Source organism: Zonotrichia albicollis, chromosome 3 (assembly GCF_047830755.1).
Source record: "Zonotrichia albicollis isolate bZonAlb1 chromosome 3, bZonAlb1.hap1, whole genome shotgun sequence".
Taxonomy (NCBI): domain Eukaryota; kingdom Metazoa; phylum Chordata; class Aves; order Passeriformes; family Passerellidae; genus Zonotrichia; species Zonotrichia albicollis.
Genome location: NC_133821.1, coordinates 75943638 through 75962373, shown reverse-complemented (window position 1 = coordinate 75962373; position 18736 = coordinate 75943638). Strand labels below are relative to the sequence as shown.

Here is an 18736-nt window from a genome sequence, read left to right as displayed (position 1 = left end):
GACTATGTGCCGAACACCATGGGCAATCAATCACACTGCAGAGTTACAGAAACACAGAGTACCAGGCAGTACGAGAGCCTGGCTGCGCATTTATTTCTGAATATTCTGTGGTGAGGGTACACAATGTGCACCCCTAGAGCCACGGGCACTTTCTGCTCTCCCCCCGAGCAGTGAGGGACATCAGTGGCTCTGCAGTGCTGTGTGTCTGTCACTGTCTCTGCAGTGTCACTCTGTGCATGGCAGCCATGAGATGGCCTCTGCTGCAGGCTCCTGCCGCCACACAAGATGGCCTCCCCTGCTGCACTGCACACAGGGCCCTCTCACCGGCAAGGTAAAATGTCCTGTCTTGTAGCGCTTCAGGGCACATGAGCCTTCTACAAACAGAGGAAGGGGATGGCTTCCTGACAGGCATGCTTGCTTCCCTACACAGCCCCTCTGGGGTGGCCTCTCCAGCAGCAGCCCCCAGGGCCCTGCAGACAGCCTGTCCCCCCCGGGGCACCCCCCAGCCAAGGCCGCTGTGCTAAGGGGCTCTATCCTAGCCAGCCAGAGCAAGGTGCTCTATCCCAGCACGGATATCCCTTGCCAGTGGCCAAGAGGTCCCTGCTGTGGGCTGCAGGCTTGGGCTCACAAGCCTGGCACCAGTGCCCAGCCCCACTGCCCTGAGCTGGGGGTGCTCCTGGCACCTGGGCACCATCAGCACCTAGCACAATCAGCACAGAAACAGGAAGATAAAAACTCATCAAACAAAGCATAACAAAACCCCAAAGGGCTGAAATGGGCCCAAAACTGAAAATGCTCCTGCACACATGGTGGAGCCCCACAGGCAAGATGGTTTAGCCTGCAAGTGAATCACTGCTTTCTTTCACATTCTTCTTAGGGGATGCTGAAAGCTTAATGCACCTTCCTACTTGATTAGACTCGTTTTGTGCATTCTGACAGCAAAAGTGCTTGTTCTGGGAGGTGTTGGGAACAATTTCATCATGAATGCTGGACTAAGAGTAGTTTTTCACTCCTCCCAAGCTGCCAGCGTTGCAGTTGCTGTTTATACAATACTGCACAATCCTAGCATATAAAAAAACCACTTAGGATTCTTTTAAACACTTCTGAATCTTCCCTTTTATAAATAAGGTTAAATAAAACTTTAAAATGAGCTCTAGTTGCAAGCAGTTTTTTGTCTTGTTGAGATACAGTGCTTCTTTAACATTTTGCCTAAAGTGAATGGACAAAAGACTATTTTTTGTCCCTGTTCTACCCATGGTTCTAATTTAGTTATGACATTTTGCCCTACTATTCTTCCAGCCTCAACTTTCAGCTTAGGGCACTTTCCAAGCTGGATGTGGTCTTACATTGTTTACAACTTGTAGAGGATGAACACTTTGAAAGGAAATTACTTTCTTCTTCGGCTCATAGGGCTCACAACTTTAAATACAATACACTGACAAAAGATGGCATCTTCTATATATTAATCTAAACCTTATAAATTTTAATAAAAGTTATTGTGGTAAGCAGAATAAACACAGTCCCATAAGATCTATGCCAGCAATTGAAATAAAGTTGCCTCTTAGGACTTAATTTTGTCTTTTAAATAAAATTATTGCAAGGCAAGAACTTTCAAATTAAGGTAGAGTCCTCTTAGTCATGAATGGAGAGCTGATTAGTTGTGATAAGAACTTTCCTCCTGATTTCCTCCTTGGCTGGATCTTAATGCATATAGGAAAAAGAAAAAAAAAAAAAAAAAAAAAAAAAGAAGAAGAAAAGAGATAAGCTCTGTCCTTTTCCGGGAAATCAGAGAAGCAGATGTTCCGCGCCTCCCTCAAGCCCGCCCGGATCCTCCCCCGGCCCGGCCCCGCCCCCTGCTCGGCCCCGCCCCCCGGCCCGTTGGCGGTTGCTGGCGGCCGTTGCCGGCGCGCGCCGGGCGGGGGCGCTGCGGCGGGGGTGGCGCGGGGCGGGCGCGCGCGGAGGCCGCTCTGGCCGGCGCTCGGTGCCCGCCGTGCCCGCGGAGGGAGGGCCCTCGCCCGGCGAGCGGCCAATCCGGGCGGGCGCTGGCGGCGAGCAGGGGCAGAATGGGCTGTAGTTGAGCGAAATAGGGAAAGCGGCGAACAGTGTGGAGCGTTCCCGGTGTAAATAAAAGGGGGGGCGAAAAAAAAAAAAAAAAGTTTGTGGAAGTCGCCGCCCTGCAGCCTCGCTCGGGCAGCGGCGCGGGGGCTTGTGCGGTGCGGGAGCCCGGCACGGAGGACTTTGGTGCGCGGCGTTAACACGCTCTGCCTATTGTTTGTGTTTTTTTTCCAAAATATGGCAAAGGTTCAGGTGAACAATGTAGTGGTGTTGGATAATCCTTCTCCTTTCTACAATCCTTTCCAGTTCGAAATCACATTCGAGTGCATAGAGGACCTGTCTGAAGGTGAGTAGAATTTTTCTCCCCGATACGGATTTTGCAACCCGGGGCTCCGAGCTCGGGGTATTTAAGGCTTAAACTTTGCACAGGCCTGCGCCTACAATTTCACAGTCTCTCCACCTCGGCCGCATCGCCGTGCCGAGCCGAGGGGATGTGCCGGCCGGGCGAGGGGATGTGCCGCTCCCGCCGAGCCCGGCGCCGGGGAAAGTTGGCGGTGTCCGCCCGCTCTGGGCGCCGAGCCGGGCCCGCCGCCTCTCCCCGCCATCGGCGAGGCGGCGAGCTACCTCAAGTTGCGAGGAACTTGTTAGAGTGGAGGTAGCCATGTTGCCAGCTTTGTGTGTGCGTGGGGGGAGCGAGCGGGAGACAGGAGGGTTGAACCGGGCTCGGCGGCCGCGCATCCCCGCGGGCACACGGGATGCTGCGTGTTTAGCCCCGGCCGTACTCGGAGCGCGGAAAACGCTCCGCGGGGATGCGTTTCGATGGCCTCGTGCTCCATTTTAATACTAAAAAAAAATTAAAAAAAAATAAAAAAAAAAATTCACGGTGGGAGGCAGGGGCGGCTGACTGGCTGGCCCCGCATGCCGACAGCAGGCAGCCGCGGTAGGTGCGCGGGGGTCGAGGGCACGGCTCGGAGGGGAGCGCTGGCTGGGGGAGCCCCCTCCGGGGGGGAGGGGGCCGCCCGCCTGCCACTATTTTTGGAAGTCACTCGAAAGTTACCAGCAGCCGCTAGCGGGTGGGGGACGGCCCCGGCCTTGCCCGCCCCACGGGGACCCCGGTCCTAAGCCGGGGCCGCCGCCGCGCTCCCGCCTTCCCCCCGAGTCGGGCGGGCCGCGAGCCGCCCTCGCCCCGGCCGCGCTCCGCAGCGCCGCCCCCCGGGCGGCCGCGGGACGCGCCCCGAGAGGCCGCGCGTCGCCCCGCGGGCGGGAATTTCGAACGGCTCCGGGCGAGGGAGGGAGTGCGGGGCGCCCGTGCCCGCCGGCGGGCCGGGGAGCGGCCGCTGCCCCGAGAGCGGGAGGAGGCCGCCCGGCCGGGCTGCCTGTGCGCGGGAGAGGACACTCACTGCCCGGGCGGCACTCGGCGGAGCCCAGCGCCGCCTGCTCGCCAGAGAGCCCTGCGGGCGGAGGGGCGAGGGCAGGGCTGAGCAGAAGAGTGCTGTCGTGGCCGAGGTGCTATGGCAGGCTCGCTATCGCTGCGGTTTAAGTCGCCTCACCCCGCCTGCCTCTGCAGCAGCGCGTACTCGTGCGTGCCGGCGGGATGGTGACAGCGCGGGAGGGAGGGACGGCCGCCGTGGCGGGAACTTCAGAGGAAGTCTCGCCTGAGCCAGGCTTTCCTCTAGGCCTCCTCAGCCTGTCTCCTGCCTTCCTGCAACTGACCGACACAGCGGCTGGAGCTGTGCTCCATGCCCCGCCACGTTGCTGGCTGGATCTCTCCGGGCAGCCTGCCCATCCGAGGGGCAGCACCGGACCCCCTCCGTGGCAGCTGCTGTGGCAGGTGGCTGTGCCCCTGACAGGGGCTCTGTGCAACATGTTAGGCTTTTCCTTCATTTGTGCACAGCTGTATGTGATGTACTCCTCGCACTCAGGACTTAGGTTAAAGTTAACCCTGGACAGTCGTGATGAGAAGAATTATAGATGGTGCAATACAGAATTCTCAGCTCCTTTCCCCCGCCAACATGCAAGTTAAGACTACAGGACAAATTAGGGATGAGCGCTGCTATCTTTCACATTTCAAAATAAGATTAAATACAGCCATTGTATACTTGATAAAAAGTCAGTGCCTTAGCTTTCCAATGCTAATACATCTGTTTATGGTGCCGTTTTCAGCCTGTGCTCTGCAACACTAAACTTAAACTCATCCTAAAATTAAACTCATGAACTTCAGCCCTCTTTCTTAAAGTGTTTTTTTTGTATCAACATACTTAAATAATATTTAAAATTTATTTTTAAAAAGTCTAGGTTTAGTACTAAATACTATGAGTTGTTTAGAACAAGATATATATTGTTCTCCTAGAATAATGGCACAGGATGGTGTAGTAGTCTTAAGAAGTTTAGCCTAAAAGTCCTCACTTCTTGTAAGTAGTAATTTGTCCTCATATGAAGACAAGAAAGTTCCTTAATTATCCTGGATGAGTACCCTGCAATACTGACAACAGCTAATACTGCCTGCTTAAAAGGTAAATAAAACCTCTGATACAGTACCTAGAAAACTGCTGTGTTGTACAGAGGAGTAAAATCCCTTCCCAAGCCCTGTTTATTATGATAGTTAAACCTGCAAAACCTGCACTAATGGTAAACAAAATAAGCAAGAAGAATTTGCTAATGAGGAAAGTTGCAATCTTAAAGCAGTCAAATTCTGTTTCAAGTGCTAATTTTTTTTCTATGCTTAAATTCCATTCCTGCATCCAGAAACCATAAGGCAGACCTCTGGATTTGCTGAGTGTACTAATCAAGTTAATGTAATAGCTTACAGGTTTGTGCTTTTGCAAAGGCAATCAGGGCATTGTTCACAGGGGGAAAAGAAGAAACACACCATGTAAGTTTTCAAGGTACACAGCTTAATTAAGAATTGTTAGTTATAGATTTTTGTAATGGTGGTCTCTTTTTTCCCCTTTTGTTTCAATAACCCCAAAATCTGCCTTGCAAGATTAGTTTCAGATGTGTGAATAATACTGTTTTTTTAATCAAAAAGGGAAGGTGAAAAGCTGACCCAGGAAGAGCTAATCTGGGTTAATTTGCATTTTCAACTTTGAAACATCTGTGGGGAAGAGGCTGAGTTAGAAAACACTGATTTATAATAAATGTTGGTTTAGTGCATGCTTTTAAGAAGCAAAACGCTACACTGATTTTTTAATTTTTTTGGTCTATAATTCAATTTCAAGATGTAGATAAGATCCAGTCATCACTGTCTTTAAGAATACGGTCTAGTCGTGCTGTCACCATTTTATGTACTTCCCAGGTAACACAAGTGACATATGAAGGAAGGAGGGCATACAATTGGTGTGCCTGGAGCTTGCCCAGTGGGTTTCTTACTCAATTAACTACTTTCCATGATCTGTGTAATTTAAGCTGTGAGGTGTGTATGTGCAAGGTGGGAATTTTGGTTTTGGGAGGTTAGTCAGTATTCAAGGATGTGATGATTTACAGGCATCATCCCTCTGCTGCAGCCATTCTGACAGACTTTGAGAAGATGCTCACCACAGCTCCCAGTTAGTAAAAGGGTCCTGCTCTCTGTATGAACTTTGAAAATTAACCTCATTGTGAAAATAGAGGGGTTCCTGTGGTACATCTGACTAGAGAGAGAAAGTGGGATGATCTGTTTCATGAGGGTCAGGCATCAGTAAATTTTTCTGATGAAGACAGGTCCTTGTTATTTTAGGCTTGTTGCCAAGAAGTAATTTTAGGTTATGCAAAATTGTAGATGGGCAAGAGTGGAAGATCCCCTAACTGTGATGACAAATAATGTTTGGTTTTTTTTCTTCTTTTTTATGTAGATTTGGAATGGAAAATAATTTATGTGGGTTCAGCTGAAAGTGAAGAGTATGATCAGGTGTTAGACTCTGTTTTAGTTGGACCTGTTCCTGCAGGCAGACACATGTTTGTATTTCAGGTAAGTTTGATTTAACCCTTTCTAAAAGTTGTGCTAATTTGATTGGGGATAACTGTATCAAACTAAAAGGCACTTGAAAAATAATGGTGAAAAAAAGTTGCAGTGAGTCCCTCAGCTATGATATACCTTCCTTTAAAGTCTGTTATTGAGCTTGTACTTCTTGCCTCTGATATTGTTTGGTAATATTTTTTATTTGTGGTACCAATAATAACTGATAAAAGAACAGTTCCCATAGCTACTGATAATTTAGTTCTGGTTCATAATCAGCAGTGCCAGGTGCCTGGTTTACACCAGCACCATCAGGCTCACCTCTTCTGCTGCTGGTAGCAGTTTCAGACAATCAGGAGCACTAGGTTAATGTACACAACACCTTCAGAGGATCAGACCAACAAACTAATTGAAAAACTCAGCTGGAATAATCAAGACGTTTGTTTCTGTTTGGCAGAACACATGGTCAACTGTGATGTTTGGCTAAGCATGCTAAATCATAACAAAATACAGTGATTTCTAAAATAAAGATAGAAATTCACTGGTAAATGGGAGGTACACAAGTGTGTAGGTCAAGACTGCAAAAAAAAGTCTAGAACATGTGACAGTCTATAAAATACTGCTGTTAATGCCAAAAGTTAATAAGGAATAACGAAAGAAAATAGGGAAAGAGCAACACTAAGATGACTTACTGGCCTAGACTTGTTTCTGTTTTAACTCAGTGAGAAGCAGGGGGGAAAACCTCAAGTGGACTTGCCTGAATTTTTACAGAAGCTTTCTTCTGTTTGGGATAACTTCTTTTGTGGTGGTGGGGTGTTTCTGTTAGTCTGTTTATTCAAAACTATAATTTTTATTAAAACTCATTTTCTCTATGAAGTACTATATTTTTTGTAAACTGACAGCAAAACCCATTGGATAAAAAATCAGATAGAAACTGAGTATGTCTTATTGTATAAGAACTCTATTTTCCCAAATAGTCTAAATTCACTTAACTAATGGCAAACGCATGCTGAAGTATGAGCATTAAAGAACACTGAAGTGCTGACTCCCTTATTTCTCATGGTTGCTGTAACTGGTTTAAAATAATAGCAACACTTGTGAGGCAATCCTGATTAATCCTGTAAGTTGCAGGAAGGGTAGTTTATTTGGCACTTTGAGGGTATTTGTTTGTTTGTTGATTCTGGGCCTTTTTGTTTTGGCTTTTTCCTTAAAGAACAGGCTTAAGGAATAGGATTAGACTGGGTGTTGCAGCATTTATTAACCACCCAAATCAGTGTTGAAACATTTCTGTTTTGTTTTGGAGCCAGGCCTAATTTTTCCACACTGCAAATAAAGCAGATGTGTAACAAATGCATCATTTATTAACAGTTTTTCCATTATCAAACCATTATAGCTTATGGCATTAATTGGCCGGAAATAGGTGATCCTCTATTGCTCTCAGAGGGGCTACCTTGTGTTTGTATGGTGGAAAATCAGCTGGCATTTACATTTCTAATTTGAAGATGCACTGTTCTCAATCAAAGGTCCAAAGATTCCTTGTTGATGGTGATGGGAAAGGCACGTTTTGGCTGTATGATTAGACAGGTCTCAAATTAAATTTACTGGTTTTGCAGTTTCTGTAGAATGGACTCAGTAATTGCACTGTGGTTATAAATGACACTACAGCTGAATTAGGAGGAGATGTGTAGAGATTTTGCTTAGATTGGAGTAGGTCCTGTAAGAGATTCCATCTGTTAAAATATACTCTTTATTTCTTTTGGAAGTGCGGTTGGGTCTGAGTATATTACGCTTCAAAGGCTCTGGATTTCAGGTGAGGGCAGGACTCAGCACATGTGAACACAGGAAACCACCAAAACCCAAAGTGCTGCAAGAAGCCTTTGCTGATGACTGAAGCAATTTTATTCACCGAGCTGAAGCAGCCTGGGATATGGAGAAAACAAGGGAAGGCAAGAACAGGGCAAAGCACAGAACTGCAGGAGGCATGTGACACAAAGAAAAGAGATTGTGTTCACGGGGAATAGCATAAGGAAAGGACCTTTGCAGAGGAGTATAAAATTTTCAGATAATCTGTTGTAGATTTTTCTAGATAGGAAAATGGCTGAAATAGCAACTAAAATGGAGTACCACATAGATACATTACCAAGGATGACAAAAATACCTTAGATGAAAAAATGATGTGAAACGGGTTGGGAATTGAGCTTTACAGAAAGATGGACAATTAATGTGCTTTTCAGACTTAGAAAAGCAGCTTTTTGTTTAAACCCCCAAAACATTACCTTTAAAAGGGTTTCAATAGTAAAGGCCCACAGTTTGGGCCTGTTTGTTTCTAAATCCCAAGATACACACAGTGAAAACCTGATTTCTTCTCGATTCTCTTAGGAATTTGTAATAAAATCACAGAAACTTTTTTGAGCATATAAGCACATAAATAATTTACTATCCTTAAGTGCACATATACTTTGCTACCTACTCTGCAGCAATAGCTATGAGAATAAATATCATGTGGAAAAGCAAGATAATTCAAGGCAACATGTGGGCTGATTTCATCAAATTCTTGAGTAATTTATAGCATAATTATGGCATATTAAGACAGTGATTTTTATGCAAAAATAATCTACTGCCTCTGCCCACCAAAATATCTGTTTGCAGGTAATCTGCTTATTTATCATTTGGTCATACCAAGCTCTTTTTTTCTGCCATCTGTGTATGATGTTTGGTTCCTGAGTAATTAAGGAGTTTGACAAAACCAGGAAGTTAAAAATCTGAAAAAACTGTTTTAAACAGTCTTCAGTGTCTTTTTCATGCAACAAAACGATGCTTGAGAGAGAAGTAGAATTAGAACAGAGTATTTCCTTGGGTTCAGAACTGTGTCATAGGATATTACAGGACAGAAAATTACAGTGGCAACCTGGAAGACTAAGATCCTACATCAGGATGGGAGTTGAGTTTAATGGGGAGTTAAACAGAATATGGTTCTTCTGTTGCCCATTACTGTGGAATTTAAAGTGATCACATAGTTCTGGGCACTGTTAGAACAGGACTACTGAGTTAAAGTAATGATGTAAACTGTATTGGCAGTTCTTGTGATTTCCTCCAGCTTCTGCATTTTTTCTGGTTTTTGGCCATCTTTTCCATTCCCCTATGCTAGTTGTAAAGCCGTTCAGTCATTTCCTATTTCCTTCAGGGCTGGAGGAAGAGGTGTTCTACCTGATTCCCTGGTTTCTTCTCCTCCCTTGGGTGTATTTCTACCCGAGAAGTCTGACTCACCTAATTCTTGTGCAAAGTGCCTACAGCTTCTCACAAAAAGCTAGACTGGTTTGAAGGCTTAAAATTGAAGTGGCAAAGATTAGATGCCAATGCTGCATGAGCAGCAGCTCCCAAATCTCACCGTGCTGAAGCATATAAATACTACAGAAAAGTAGGAATGAGAGGGACAACAGGCATTAATTCCATTCATCCTCTGTCATTAGGCAAGGTTTGTTACACCCAAACCATCTGAACACACATTACTAATACCAGCTTGTTCTCACAACATGGGTGTTCACTGTTGACTTCAGATCTTCATGTGGAATTGTAAATATGAAGCTGTTTTACTATGCCTGTATTGCTGTTACTTTAAATCCTGCAGCAGAATCAGGCATCACATTTTATCAATAGATGTGGTAGTTAAGAGGCGTTTTAAGGGACTGATGTGAGCCACATTTTATGAGGCAAATTTTATTGATAAGTAACTGCAGAGCCATGGTAAGTAAGGACACTGAGGAAGATTGTATCAGTTGCATATTAATTAGGTTTGCCTACTGGTAGAAGATGTTCAGGTGTCTTGGATGATGCAGGTATCTGCATAAATTTTAATGAATATGGGTATTAGGAATGAAGCCAAAGAAAGTTGTTAATTCCTTTCCTAGAAATCTGTGGAACAACTCAAACCTTACCATAGCCCATCCCTTTTCTTGCTGAAGTATAATTTGCAGTCTGTAGTTTCAAGGATATAGTCTTCTTAAGAGCACACATACAGACCAATTCAACCTTAAAGGGTGTATGAGAAAATAATCTTGCTCTACTCAATTATCAAGATGGGCTGGAGAACTGTGGCACTGTAGAACTGAAGTGATGTTGGTACCCCTGTGTGAACAGTGGTTCAGCTGATCATATATTTAAAAGGCGTTTTGGATCAAACCTGGCCATTTGCCCATGAGAAATGTCAGCAAACAATTTTACTGTATTCCAATTCTGTCGTTGGAGGATGGTGTTCTAAATCTAGAGTTGATGTTGTGAAAGCAGTATATTTTCTGGTTAACTTGAACAATTTTAAGTATAGTCACTACTTAGCTGCTGAAACACGCTACTTGAGAGTCCCCTGCTAGGTAGGCATGTGCTATCAATTTTAATTTATCTTTCCCTTTCACATTCAGGCTGATGCACCTAACCCAGGGCTTATTCCAGATGCAGATGCAGTAGGTGTAACAGTTGTGCTAATTACATGCACTTACCGAGGTCAAGAATTTATTAGAGTCGGCTACTATGTAAACAATGAATACACTGAAACAGAACTGAGAGAGAATCCACCAGTAAAGCCAGATTTTTCTAAGGTAAGGCATGTTTTGTTTTAGTCATGTGTCAGAGGTATGCTTATAGAAAAAGGTGTTTAAGAAACAAACCTAAGCCCCAAGTGGTTTCATTAAGTGCATGGAATGAGGCATCAAATAATGGAAAATACTTGGGGGGACAGACTGCAAGTGCAGTCTTGTAGTTGTCACAAATTTAGTGAATACTGAGAGGCCATCAAAAATTTTCACCATCCTGAAGACTTGGCTGTACTTTCACACTGACTGTGAAATAAACCATTGGATTTATTCCCACCTGCACTACTGTTTATAAAATGGCTGTGTTCTTCAGAAAAACATGTTTTTCTAAGCCCATCAACCATCATAATGTTTTTTCTAAGTCCAGCAACCTGGAACTAAGTTGTAGATATTTATTTACTACAGTTGTTACTCAGCTGTTCTAGGGTCAGAGCTACAGTTTCTGCAAAACTTTAATAAACAAACTGAGGAAGAAATTAAGTGTAAAATGAGAGAACATGGGTAGCCTGGTTGGATCATTATCTGATAAATATCTAATTTGACAAAGGAAATCTACAGATAAAGTTATAAAAACATCTATCCTTCATGGTAGTAATTAAACCAGGATTAGAATTAAAAGATTAAATTAAATAGTATGTTTTTCTATGCTTAACTTTATTTTCAGTGATCAGGTACTAAAAAAAATTACTGAAAATTGTAGTAAAGTTTGAGGATTCCTAAACTATGCATATGTTCCTTTCTTCTTTATTTCTTTCACTTAAAACATAACTTGTTATGTTGGTTGCCAACGCCAAAATGGTGACTCCCTTTAAACACTTGAATTTAGAATGCCTAGAAGTACTTATCTTCATTCTCTGTTTATATAAAAAGCTAGCTTTGCTGCTATGGAAGAGAACAGCACAAGCTATCATATGTTTGTATAGAGTCCTTAATGTGACTTGGGGAAAAAATGGAAGTGCACAAGTAGGAGGTTATTAAAGTGATTGATTAATTATTGGGCAATAAGCTCTACCAGCTTCTAAAAAGTAAGTAGTCTTTTTAGTTAATGTAAAGGGTCAGGAAATACTTAATGAGAGTATACTTTCTTGGAGAATAAAATGGACAAAGCAAACCTTTCTTGTGATCAGTCTGAAATACCATAGTGAGTGTCCATTGGCTCTAAGTGGCCGTCCTCCAGGTAAGAATATATACTCTTTCACCCCTTTTCAAAATAAGCTTCTTTTTTTTGGTTTTTTTTTTTTTTGGTTTTTTTTTTTTTTTGCTGGATACATAAACAAATGCCACATGTTTTCAAAAGAAAATGAAGGCCAGCCATGAGAATAGGATAGATAACTAATCATGTGCACTGCCACAGTGTTAGTATTTTCCAAATATAAATGTTTTTATTTTAAAACTTTAGTTGATAAATCCTTAGTGAAATCAGTCTGAAGTTTGGTAGTTTAAGGATAAGGTTGTACTTTTAAATGAAGATGAGAAGTTGATGGAATTGATAGGTATTGCAAATACCATAAAGTTGATGCAAAATTTGATGAAGTACTGTGGTTTGCAAAATCCTTCTGGGGGTAGAAGTTATTTGCTTTACTAAAAGCTGGATAAAATAATAAACACTTGCACTTTACTTGTGGATCTCTTTCACAGCCTTGACCTTGCAGAACAGTTAAAACACGCTTGAGAAAGTGGTTATTTTGCTGAGGAGAATATTAGGGAAAATAATAAGTGGTGTACTGTAAGCACATTTCTGATCCATAGGTAGTAGCTATAGATTCACATTGATGTGAATTCCCTTTTTAAACAAACTGTTAAGCAAACAAGGCTATAGGGGCTAAAAGGAAAAAGATCTATATGCATATGAACTCCAGTTTTAGATATGCACATTACAATCCATATATTTTCTTCTTTCCCAGCTTCAAAGGAATATTTTGGCATCTAATCCCAGAGTCACAAGATTCCACATTAATTGGGAGGACAACACTGAAAAACTGGAAGATGCAGAGAGCAGTAATCCAAATCTACAGTCCTTGCTTTCCACAGATGCATTACCTTCAGCATCAAAGGGGTGGTCAACATCAGAAAATTCACTAAATGTTATGTTAGAATCTCATATGGACTGCATGTGACTAACCACCATCCTTTTGGTACTGTATATGTGTTAAACTGTAAAAACAACCAGAACTATTTCCTTCAAATTCCGTAAGTACATAGTTGAAGCAATGTGAAGAACTTGTTTTAAAACATCCTGTAGAAAGTTTATATAAAAAAACAGAAAAAACCCAACAAACAAACAGTATTTGAGCAGATTGTGAAATATAAATACAACTATTTTTAAGTAATTGCCTTTTTTTTCTAATGTGTTATTCTATGTGGTCTAAACCAAACCTGATTAAAGTATATGTATTCTCTCCCCTCCACCCTTACTTTGTAAGCACTATTAAAAGCTAAAAAAATGTTTAAAAGTTAAAACATTCAGGCAAAATGAAGGAATAGTGCCATGTCCTTGTCTCTGCTATCCAGATTGCCAAATATAAAGTGCCCTTTAATAGCATCTGAAGAACAAAATTGTCATTAGATGAAGTGCAAAGAAAGAAAGTGTCTCGTAATAACAAAGTCCAAAAATGTCCTTTTGCTCTGAAAGCAGACAGCACAGTATAATTTTAGGTGCAAGCTACTTTTCCTTTCAAGGCACATACTTGTTACTTAATGCCAGCAATTTGAGATTTACCATCTGCTATCTTGGATTTTAGGATTTTTTTTTTTTTTTAATCTCTTGCTGCTGCTGTTTAGTCAAACTGTGGTTTTGTTCAGGACACTGTTTCATGTGAATTGGGGTGGGTACCTCAGGACAGAGTCCTTTTTCAGGAACCCTAATAGCATACACAGGTGGTTGGAAGGATGCAAGCAATTACTGGAAGATTCTATGCCTCAAAAGCAATACTGTGAATATCCCAAATAGGCTCTTCTGTAAGATTATTATGGATCACCACTGGTTAGTATGTTTGTTTTCAGGCATGCTTTATTGTAGTCTTTTTCAGTAGTCGTAAAGAGTTTGGGTGTTTTCTTTAATTTTTTTGAAACACCTGGAATTTTAAACTTCTCTGTTTTCTCTCTAGCCTTTAAGGCAATCCCATTTACTGGTATGAACCCTGTTGTGGCAGGCATGAGACACTCAAGAATACATTACTTTGCCTTGAAGCTTTTGCAGTGAGACATCCCTATTACCTGAGGCATCCTTGAAGATAAAAGGAACTAAGCAGTAACCTGTCAAGACTTAAACCATTATTATGACACTTAAGAATTTAGTTACTCCTTCCAATCCTCATTAGCCTTATTTATATTTACTGTGCCTGTATGTGCATTTAAATTGTAATCTGTCGTGCCAGGTTAGAGGAATATAATTCTATTTACTAGTCACTGCCCAAATGATGAACCTTTGTAGGTTCTGGGCCCTTCAAAAAAAGACAGATTTCATGATGATTGACAGTGTAACTCTGAATTAAATACAGAATGCTTGCTGTTCTCTTTCTGCATTCTCTAATGGGATGAAGATGTCCCAGACAGTGCTTCTGTCTTCCCACATCATTAGTGAAATTGTCTGCATTTCAAATGTGTGGTTTTGAAACTGGAAAGGAATGACCTGATCTGAATGTTTTTCATGTATGGAAACTCAGCAGTACACATCTAGGGTGGATGAATGAATTAATGAAATCCATTAATCTTTGGAGGCCTAGTTCTAATACGTGCTCTTAACAATATATAATTGTTTAAAGTGATAACCAAAAATCTAAAAATATTAACACTCATTGGTAGGACTTAACACAACTGGTTCTGTGAACTAGCATTTACTTCACTTGAGGGCTGAAATTCCATGAACCTTATCTTTGATTTTCAATTGTATTGCAACTTTTAGGCCTGCAGTGACATTTTGAGATTTTTCATGCACTTTATGTTCTATTTATAAGTCTATTTAGGATAGCTCATAAATGTAAGCATGTAAATAACTTAGTTATCTGCTGAAGGATTGACAGGCTTGTGAAGTCTGCCTCAAATTAAGGCTACTGTAGTAGTATCTCAAACTTTTGCCTTTATTGAATATTCCAATGAAAACGTGATCCAAGTACAAGCTGTAACCAGAACCCATCCCACTGGTAGCATGAAGGCTTTTTAGAAGCATATGCCACAAAGCGATGGAAGCAAACCATTACTGCTGCTACTGCAAAACCAACTACAAAATTTAGGCAGCAACATGATGCCACCCAGCAAACCAATTAATCTAGAGAAATGGAAAAGTGAAGCTCTGTTGTCAGTCTAAAAAGTTTAAGAAGTCATCTGTGCATGAGAACTTGGGTGCAATAAACTTCAGGCTTGACTGTAGTAGGATGCTACCTTACCTGATACACTCATGTAGCTTTGATAGCACTGACCCACCAACAGCAGGAAAAATAATGCTGTGCTTGGTGAAAATTGGTGACAAACAACCCTACCTCATGAACTTTGCAAGATAAATGGCATTTCTGTGGTTTCTGAGAGGCTGGGTCCCTCAGGTCTTTGCAACTTTAGCAGATGTTAGCAATCCATACACCCTGCCTTCTGAGCATTGCATTTCGTGACAAAATCATGTTCCAGAGACAAAGAATTTGAGGAACCAACTTTCAGTCTCACAGAGACTTCAGGCAATATCACAGCACAAACTTACTGGTATTAAAAGATAGAATGCATGTAGGGCATCTGTAAAGACTTGTCCCTGATCTCTGAACGTTTTAAAACAGCAGGTCTGTGCACAGCCAACCAGTGCTGACATCACAGCATTACAATTTCAAGGCTGAAGATGTTTTCAGTTTGCCACAAACTTTTACTTGAAGAGGCCACCAAGATGCAAAGCGATGCTACAGATTCTGCTGACAGGACTGGTGATGTATCTCACTGTGTTTTCATCTGAGACAGGCAGACCATTAAAAGACTGTCATTCGTTATTAATGTACAAAGAATTAAGTGGATCAGACAAGGTAACGTGGATGAAAAATGTGTGTGGTTTTCATGTCTAGCTTGGAAAAAAGTTCTCCCTCAGCTTATAGTCACTGATTTATTCAGGCATCACCTTCAATCTGAATTGCTATGACACTTCAATTTGAGGGAGGCAAAATGGTTCTTCCAGCTCCATCAAAATAGAGACTAGTGAAATTTCATCTTTCCAGTAGCTTTACAAAGCTCCACTGAAAAAGCCAACCCTACCTACCAATCTTCAACAATGATGCAATTTCGAGCTTTACTACAATAACCACAGTTTATGGCTTACCAGACATACTGTACTGGTGAGATGGGAGTGACAAAGTCACGAAGAACTCTGGTGATCTGACAGTCCATTATTTTTTTTGCAGTGCCTCAGCTGCTGGTTTTCTGGAAGTCAGCTCACACTGAAAGGTAGCCACTTGTAGCTAGATTGATTGTCTACTGACATCTGAAAATGTTGGCAGGAAGGAAAAAACACTGAATGTGCTATGCACATATACTCCTGGCAAATCCTCATTTATCAGGGACAGAAGAGGGAAAAGTTAAATCTTCTGGCCTCTGTCTGGACAGCTGCAAATCCTTCATGTACCTAACTACCCTATTCCTTATGCATCTGCATGAGTACAGATGATCTAATCTACTTTGAGAGCCACAGAAGTTTGGTCAGGAGATGATGGGTTAATTGTTGCTGTGGTTGCTGGCTGGGGGGCTCTGCTAAGTGCCAGCCAGGAAGATGCAGCCAAACTGACAACTACGTGTAAGGGCTGGCAGTGTGTGTGGAACTCCTCTTCCTAGGCACTCCCATTTCTGTTTCCAGTTATGGTTCTGCTTCTTAAAAGTTGGTTTTGTACTGTGTGATATGACAGCACTGCTGGAGAAGATAGATGGGGAGCTTTTTCCTTAATTTTTGGTCTGGGCAAAAATGATACAAGGAAGAGCCAGCTGGAAGCACTAGGAAGCCTTTCTTAAAGGCAAACCTGAGGCTTCTACATGGAACTTAGGGGGTCATTGCAGGGGGATGGAGGGAGGATACATTTAAACATTTCCAGCTTAAGGTAATGCAGTTTTGGAGGCATGACTGGGTACTCACTGGCCTAAGGGGTATGATTGCAGACAAGAAAAAGTCAGAGGTGTGTGTGCTACACCAGATGCAAGAGACAACAGCTGCATGTTACCTGCAGTGTTAAGAACTGGCTGAACTGAACTGGCAGAAACTTTTACAGAGTTCTGTGGTCTCCCTCCAAAACTCCCTTGGCCCCATGGGATAAGGAGTCCAACCTTTCAAAACAAAGGTATCTCTCCAGCTTGTCCTTTCTCACTAGGAGGGTCGGGCAGAAACAAACTGGAAAGAAGGACGAGCTTCACAGTATCGTAAAGGAAATGCTGAAGATATCTGTAATTCATCCAAAAATCAACTGCTTGAAATGCCTGCCATTTCAACAGCAGAATGAAAAAGTCTGATGAAGGCTGGCCTGGAAGTGTTACAAGTGTGTAAGACCTGAAACCTTCAACCAACATGACAAGATATTGTTCCTGCAGTATTTCCCATCCAAATGAACTATGGGCCTTCAGATATAGAGCTGTTTGAAAAAACCAAAATTTTTGAAGATTGGTATCTCTTGGGCTAAATAATCTCTGTCATGCAAGTAGACAAGGTAAGCTCTCCCATGACAAAGCCATTTTGGAACAGCATTACTGAGAAGAAATTAAGGGAAATAAAGAAGTGGGACATTGTTACAGAAGGAGCATGTATGACAATATTTGATCACAGCTTCAAATTTCTTTTCCTCAACAAGTTTAGTAGACTTCCTATACAGCTAAGGGCTTTCCAACTTGAGGCCCAGATGTTGAAGGAACAGTCAGTGAAGCCATCCTTAAGAAAATATTTTCAGGTTACATACTGATCAAGTTCATATACAATTATAAGTATTCAGGAAAACAATCCCATGGTAGAAGTGATGATCAGAGAAAAGTGACGACCTAAAGGCTGCATCTGTATTAATAACTTTATCAGGGACAGGGTATGAATCCAGGGTGGAAAACGGTTTCCTGGCACTACTTTGGCTTATGTCAACTAGGGAAGGCACAAGAACAGTTGGAGATCTACACAGAGGGAAAAGTATCTCCAGTTTCAGAGTCTTGCATACCTCAGGATACTGACACCACGTACTCTATTTATAACCACAGCTGGATGGCTCATGTCAGTGGCTTTGGATTGGTGTCTAATGGATCAGAAGAGAGAAAGCTGTTAGCACCTGAAGCCTGCCCAGCAGGGGAAAGCTTACCATGGAAACAGAAAAGGGGTGGTTTCCCTCAAGTCAGTTCCCTTCAATGAAAAGGAAGGAAATCAGTAGCAAACTGCTGTTGGCATGATATGGACAGTGTTAGACATGACAAAATACCAGCAAAAGGAAGTATTTGCAAGGCTCTGCAGAGGCTCTAGAGGAGAGGCCATAAGCATGCATGTCACACAGCTCAGAAAGGCATGTTATACAGAACTGGAGAGCTGGAGAAACAGCTGATAGTCTCCCAGATTTTTAGGCAAGCTGTTCTAAATACAGTTCACAAAATTATTTAAGCAATCAATCTGGGGAGGGATGCAACACCAAACAAAATTTTCAGAAGTGTGAACAGTCAAATATGCACTAGCAAGCAGCAGAATGACTCTGAGTCCTGGATGTCCATGAGCTCCAGAGCTGCCAGCTGCTGCATGTGTTGGTTCCTGTTGCACACTGTTCAATCACTGCAAATCTAAGCTCCAGAGGTAAATGAAATGTTTTCTTACTAGTGATTATCTCATCCAAATAAACATAAGCGGCACTGTGCCTCTGAGGCCTGCAAAACAGTTTATTTAACTCAGTAGTAAGGTGAGAACTCCCAGAGAGATCTTGCTAAGCCTCTCTAAGTCTCTATCTTTATGGAAAACTGTGTATCAATTTCTAAAAATAAAAGGTAGCTGAGTGACTCCCTGTGATTCTCAGATGAGACACAAGTCAGGGAGAATGAACCGGGCCTGTAAAAAAACCCAGTGTAGACAGAACAAAACAGTGGGACAGATGGTTCCCCCATCTTTCATTTACAGATCACAAAGTCCTACAGTGGTCAAATAAATTTTTACCATGGAGTTGTTGTGTGTGGGCTGGTCTGCCTGCCAACT

At 42.4% G+C, this 18736-nt stretch overlaps 2 protein-coding genes across 4 annotated transcripts in view; one reads left to right on the top strand and one right to left on the bottom strand.

The window, feature by feature from the left end:
* Window positions 1-18736, bottom strand: part of MCM9 (minichromosome maintenance 9 homologous recombination repair factor) — a 53803-nt gene that overhangs the window by 21330 nt on the left and 13737 nt on the right. The gene's annotated exons all lie outside the window — the stretch shown is intronic.
* On the top strand, window positions 1945-16486 carry ASF1A (anti-silencing function 1A histone chaperone). The gene is made up of 4 exons (XM_074537922.1): window positions 1945-2401; window positions 5886-6001; window positions 10405-10581; window positions 12480-16486. Exons 1-4 carry the CDS (start codon window positions 2293-2295, stop codon window positions 12690-12692), a joined length of 615 nt encoding a protein of 204 aa, XP_074394023.1. The 5' UTR covers window positions 1945-2292; the 3' UTR covers window positions 12693-16486.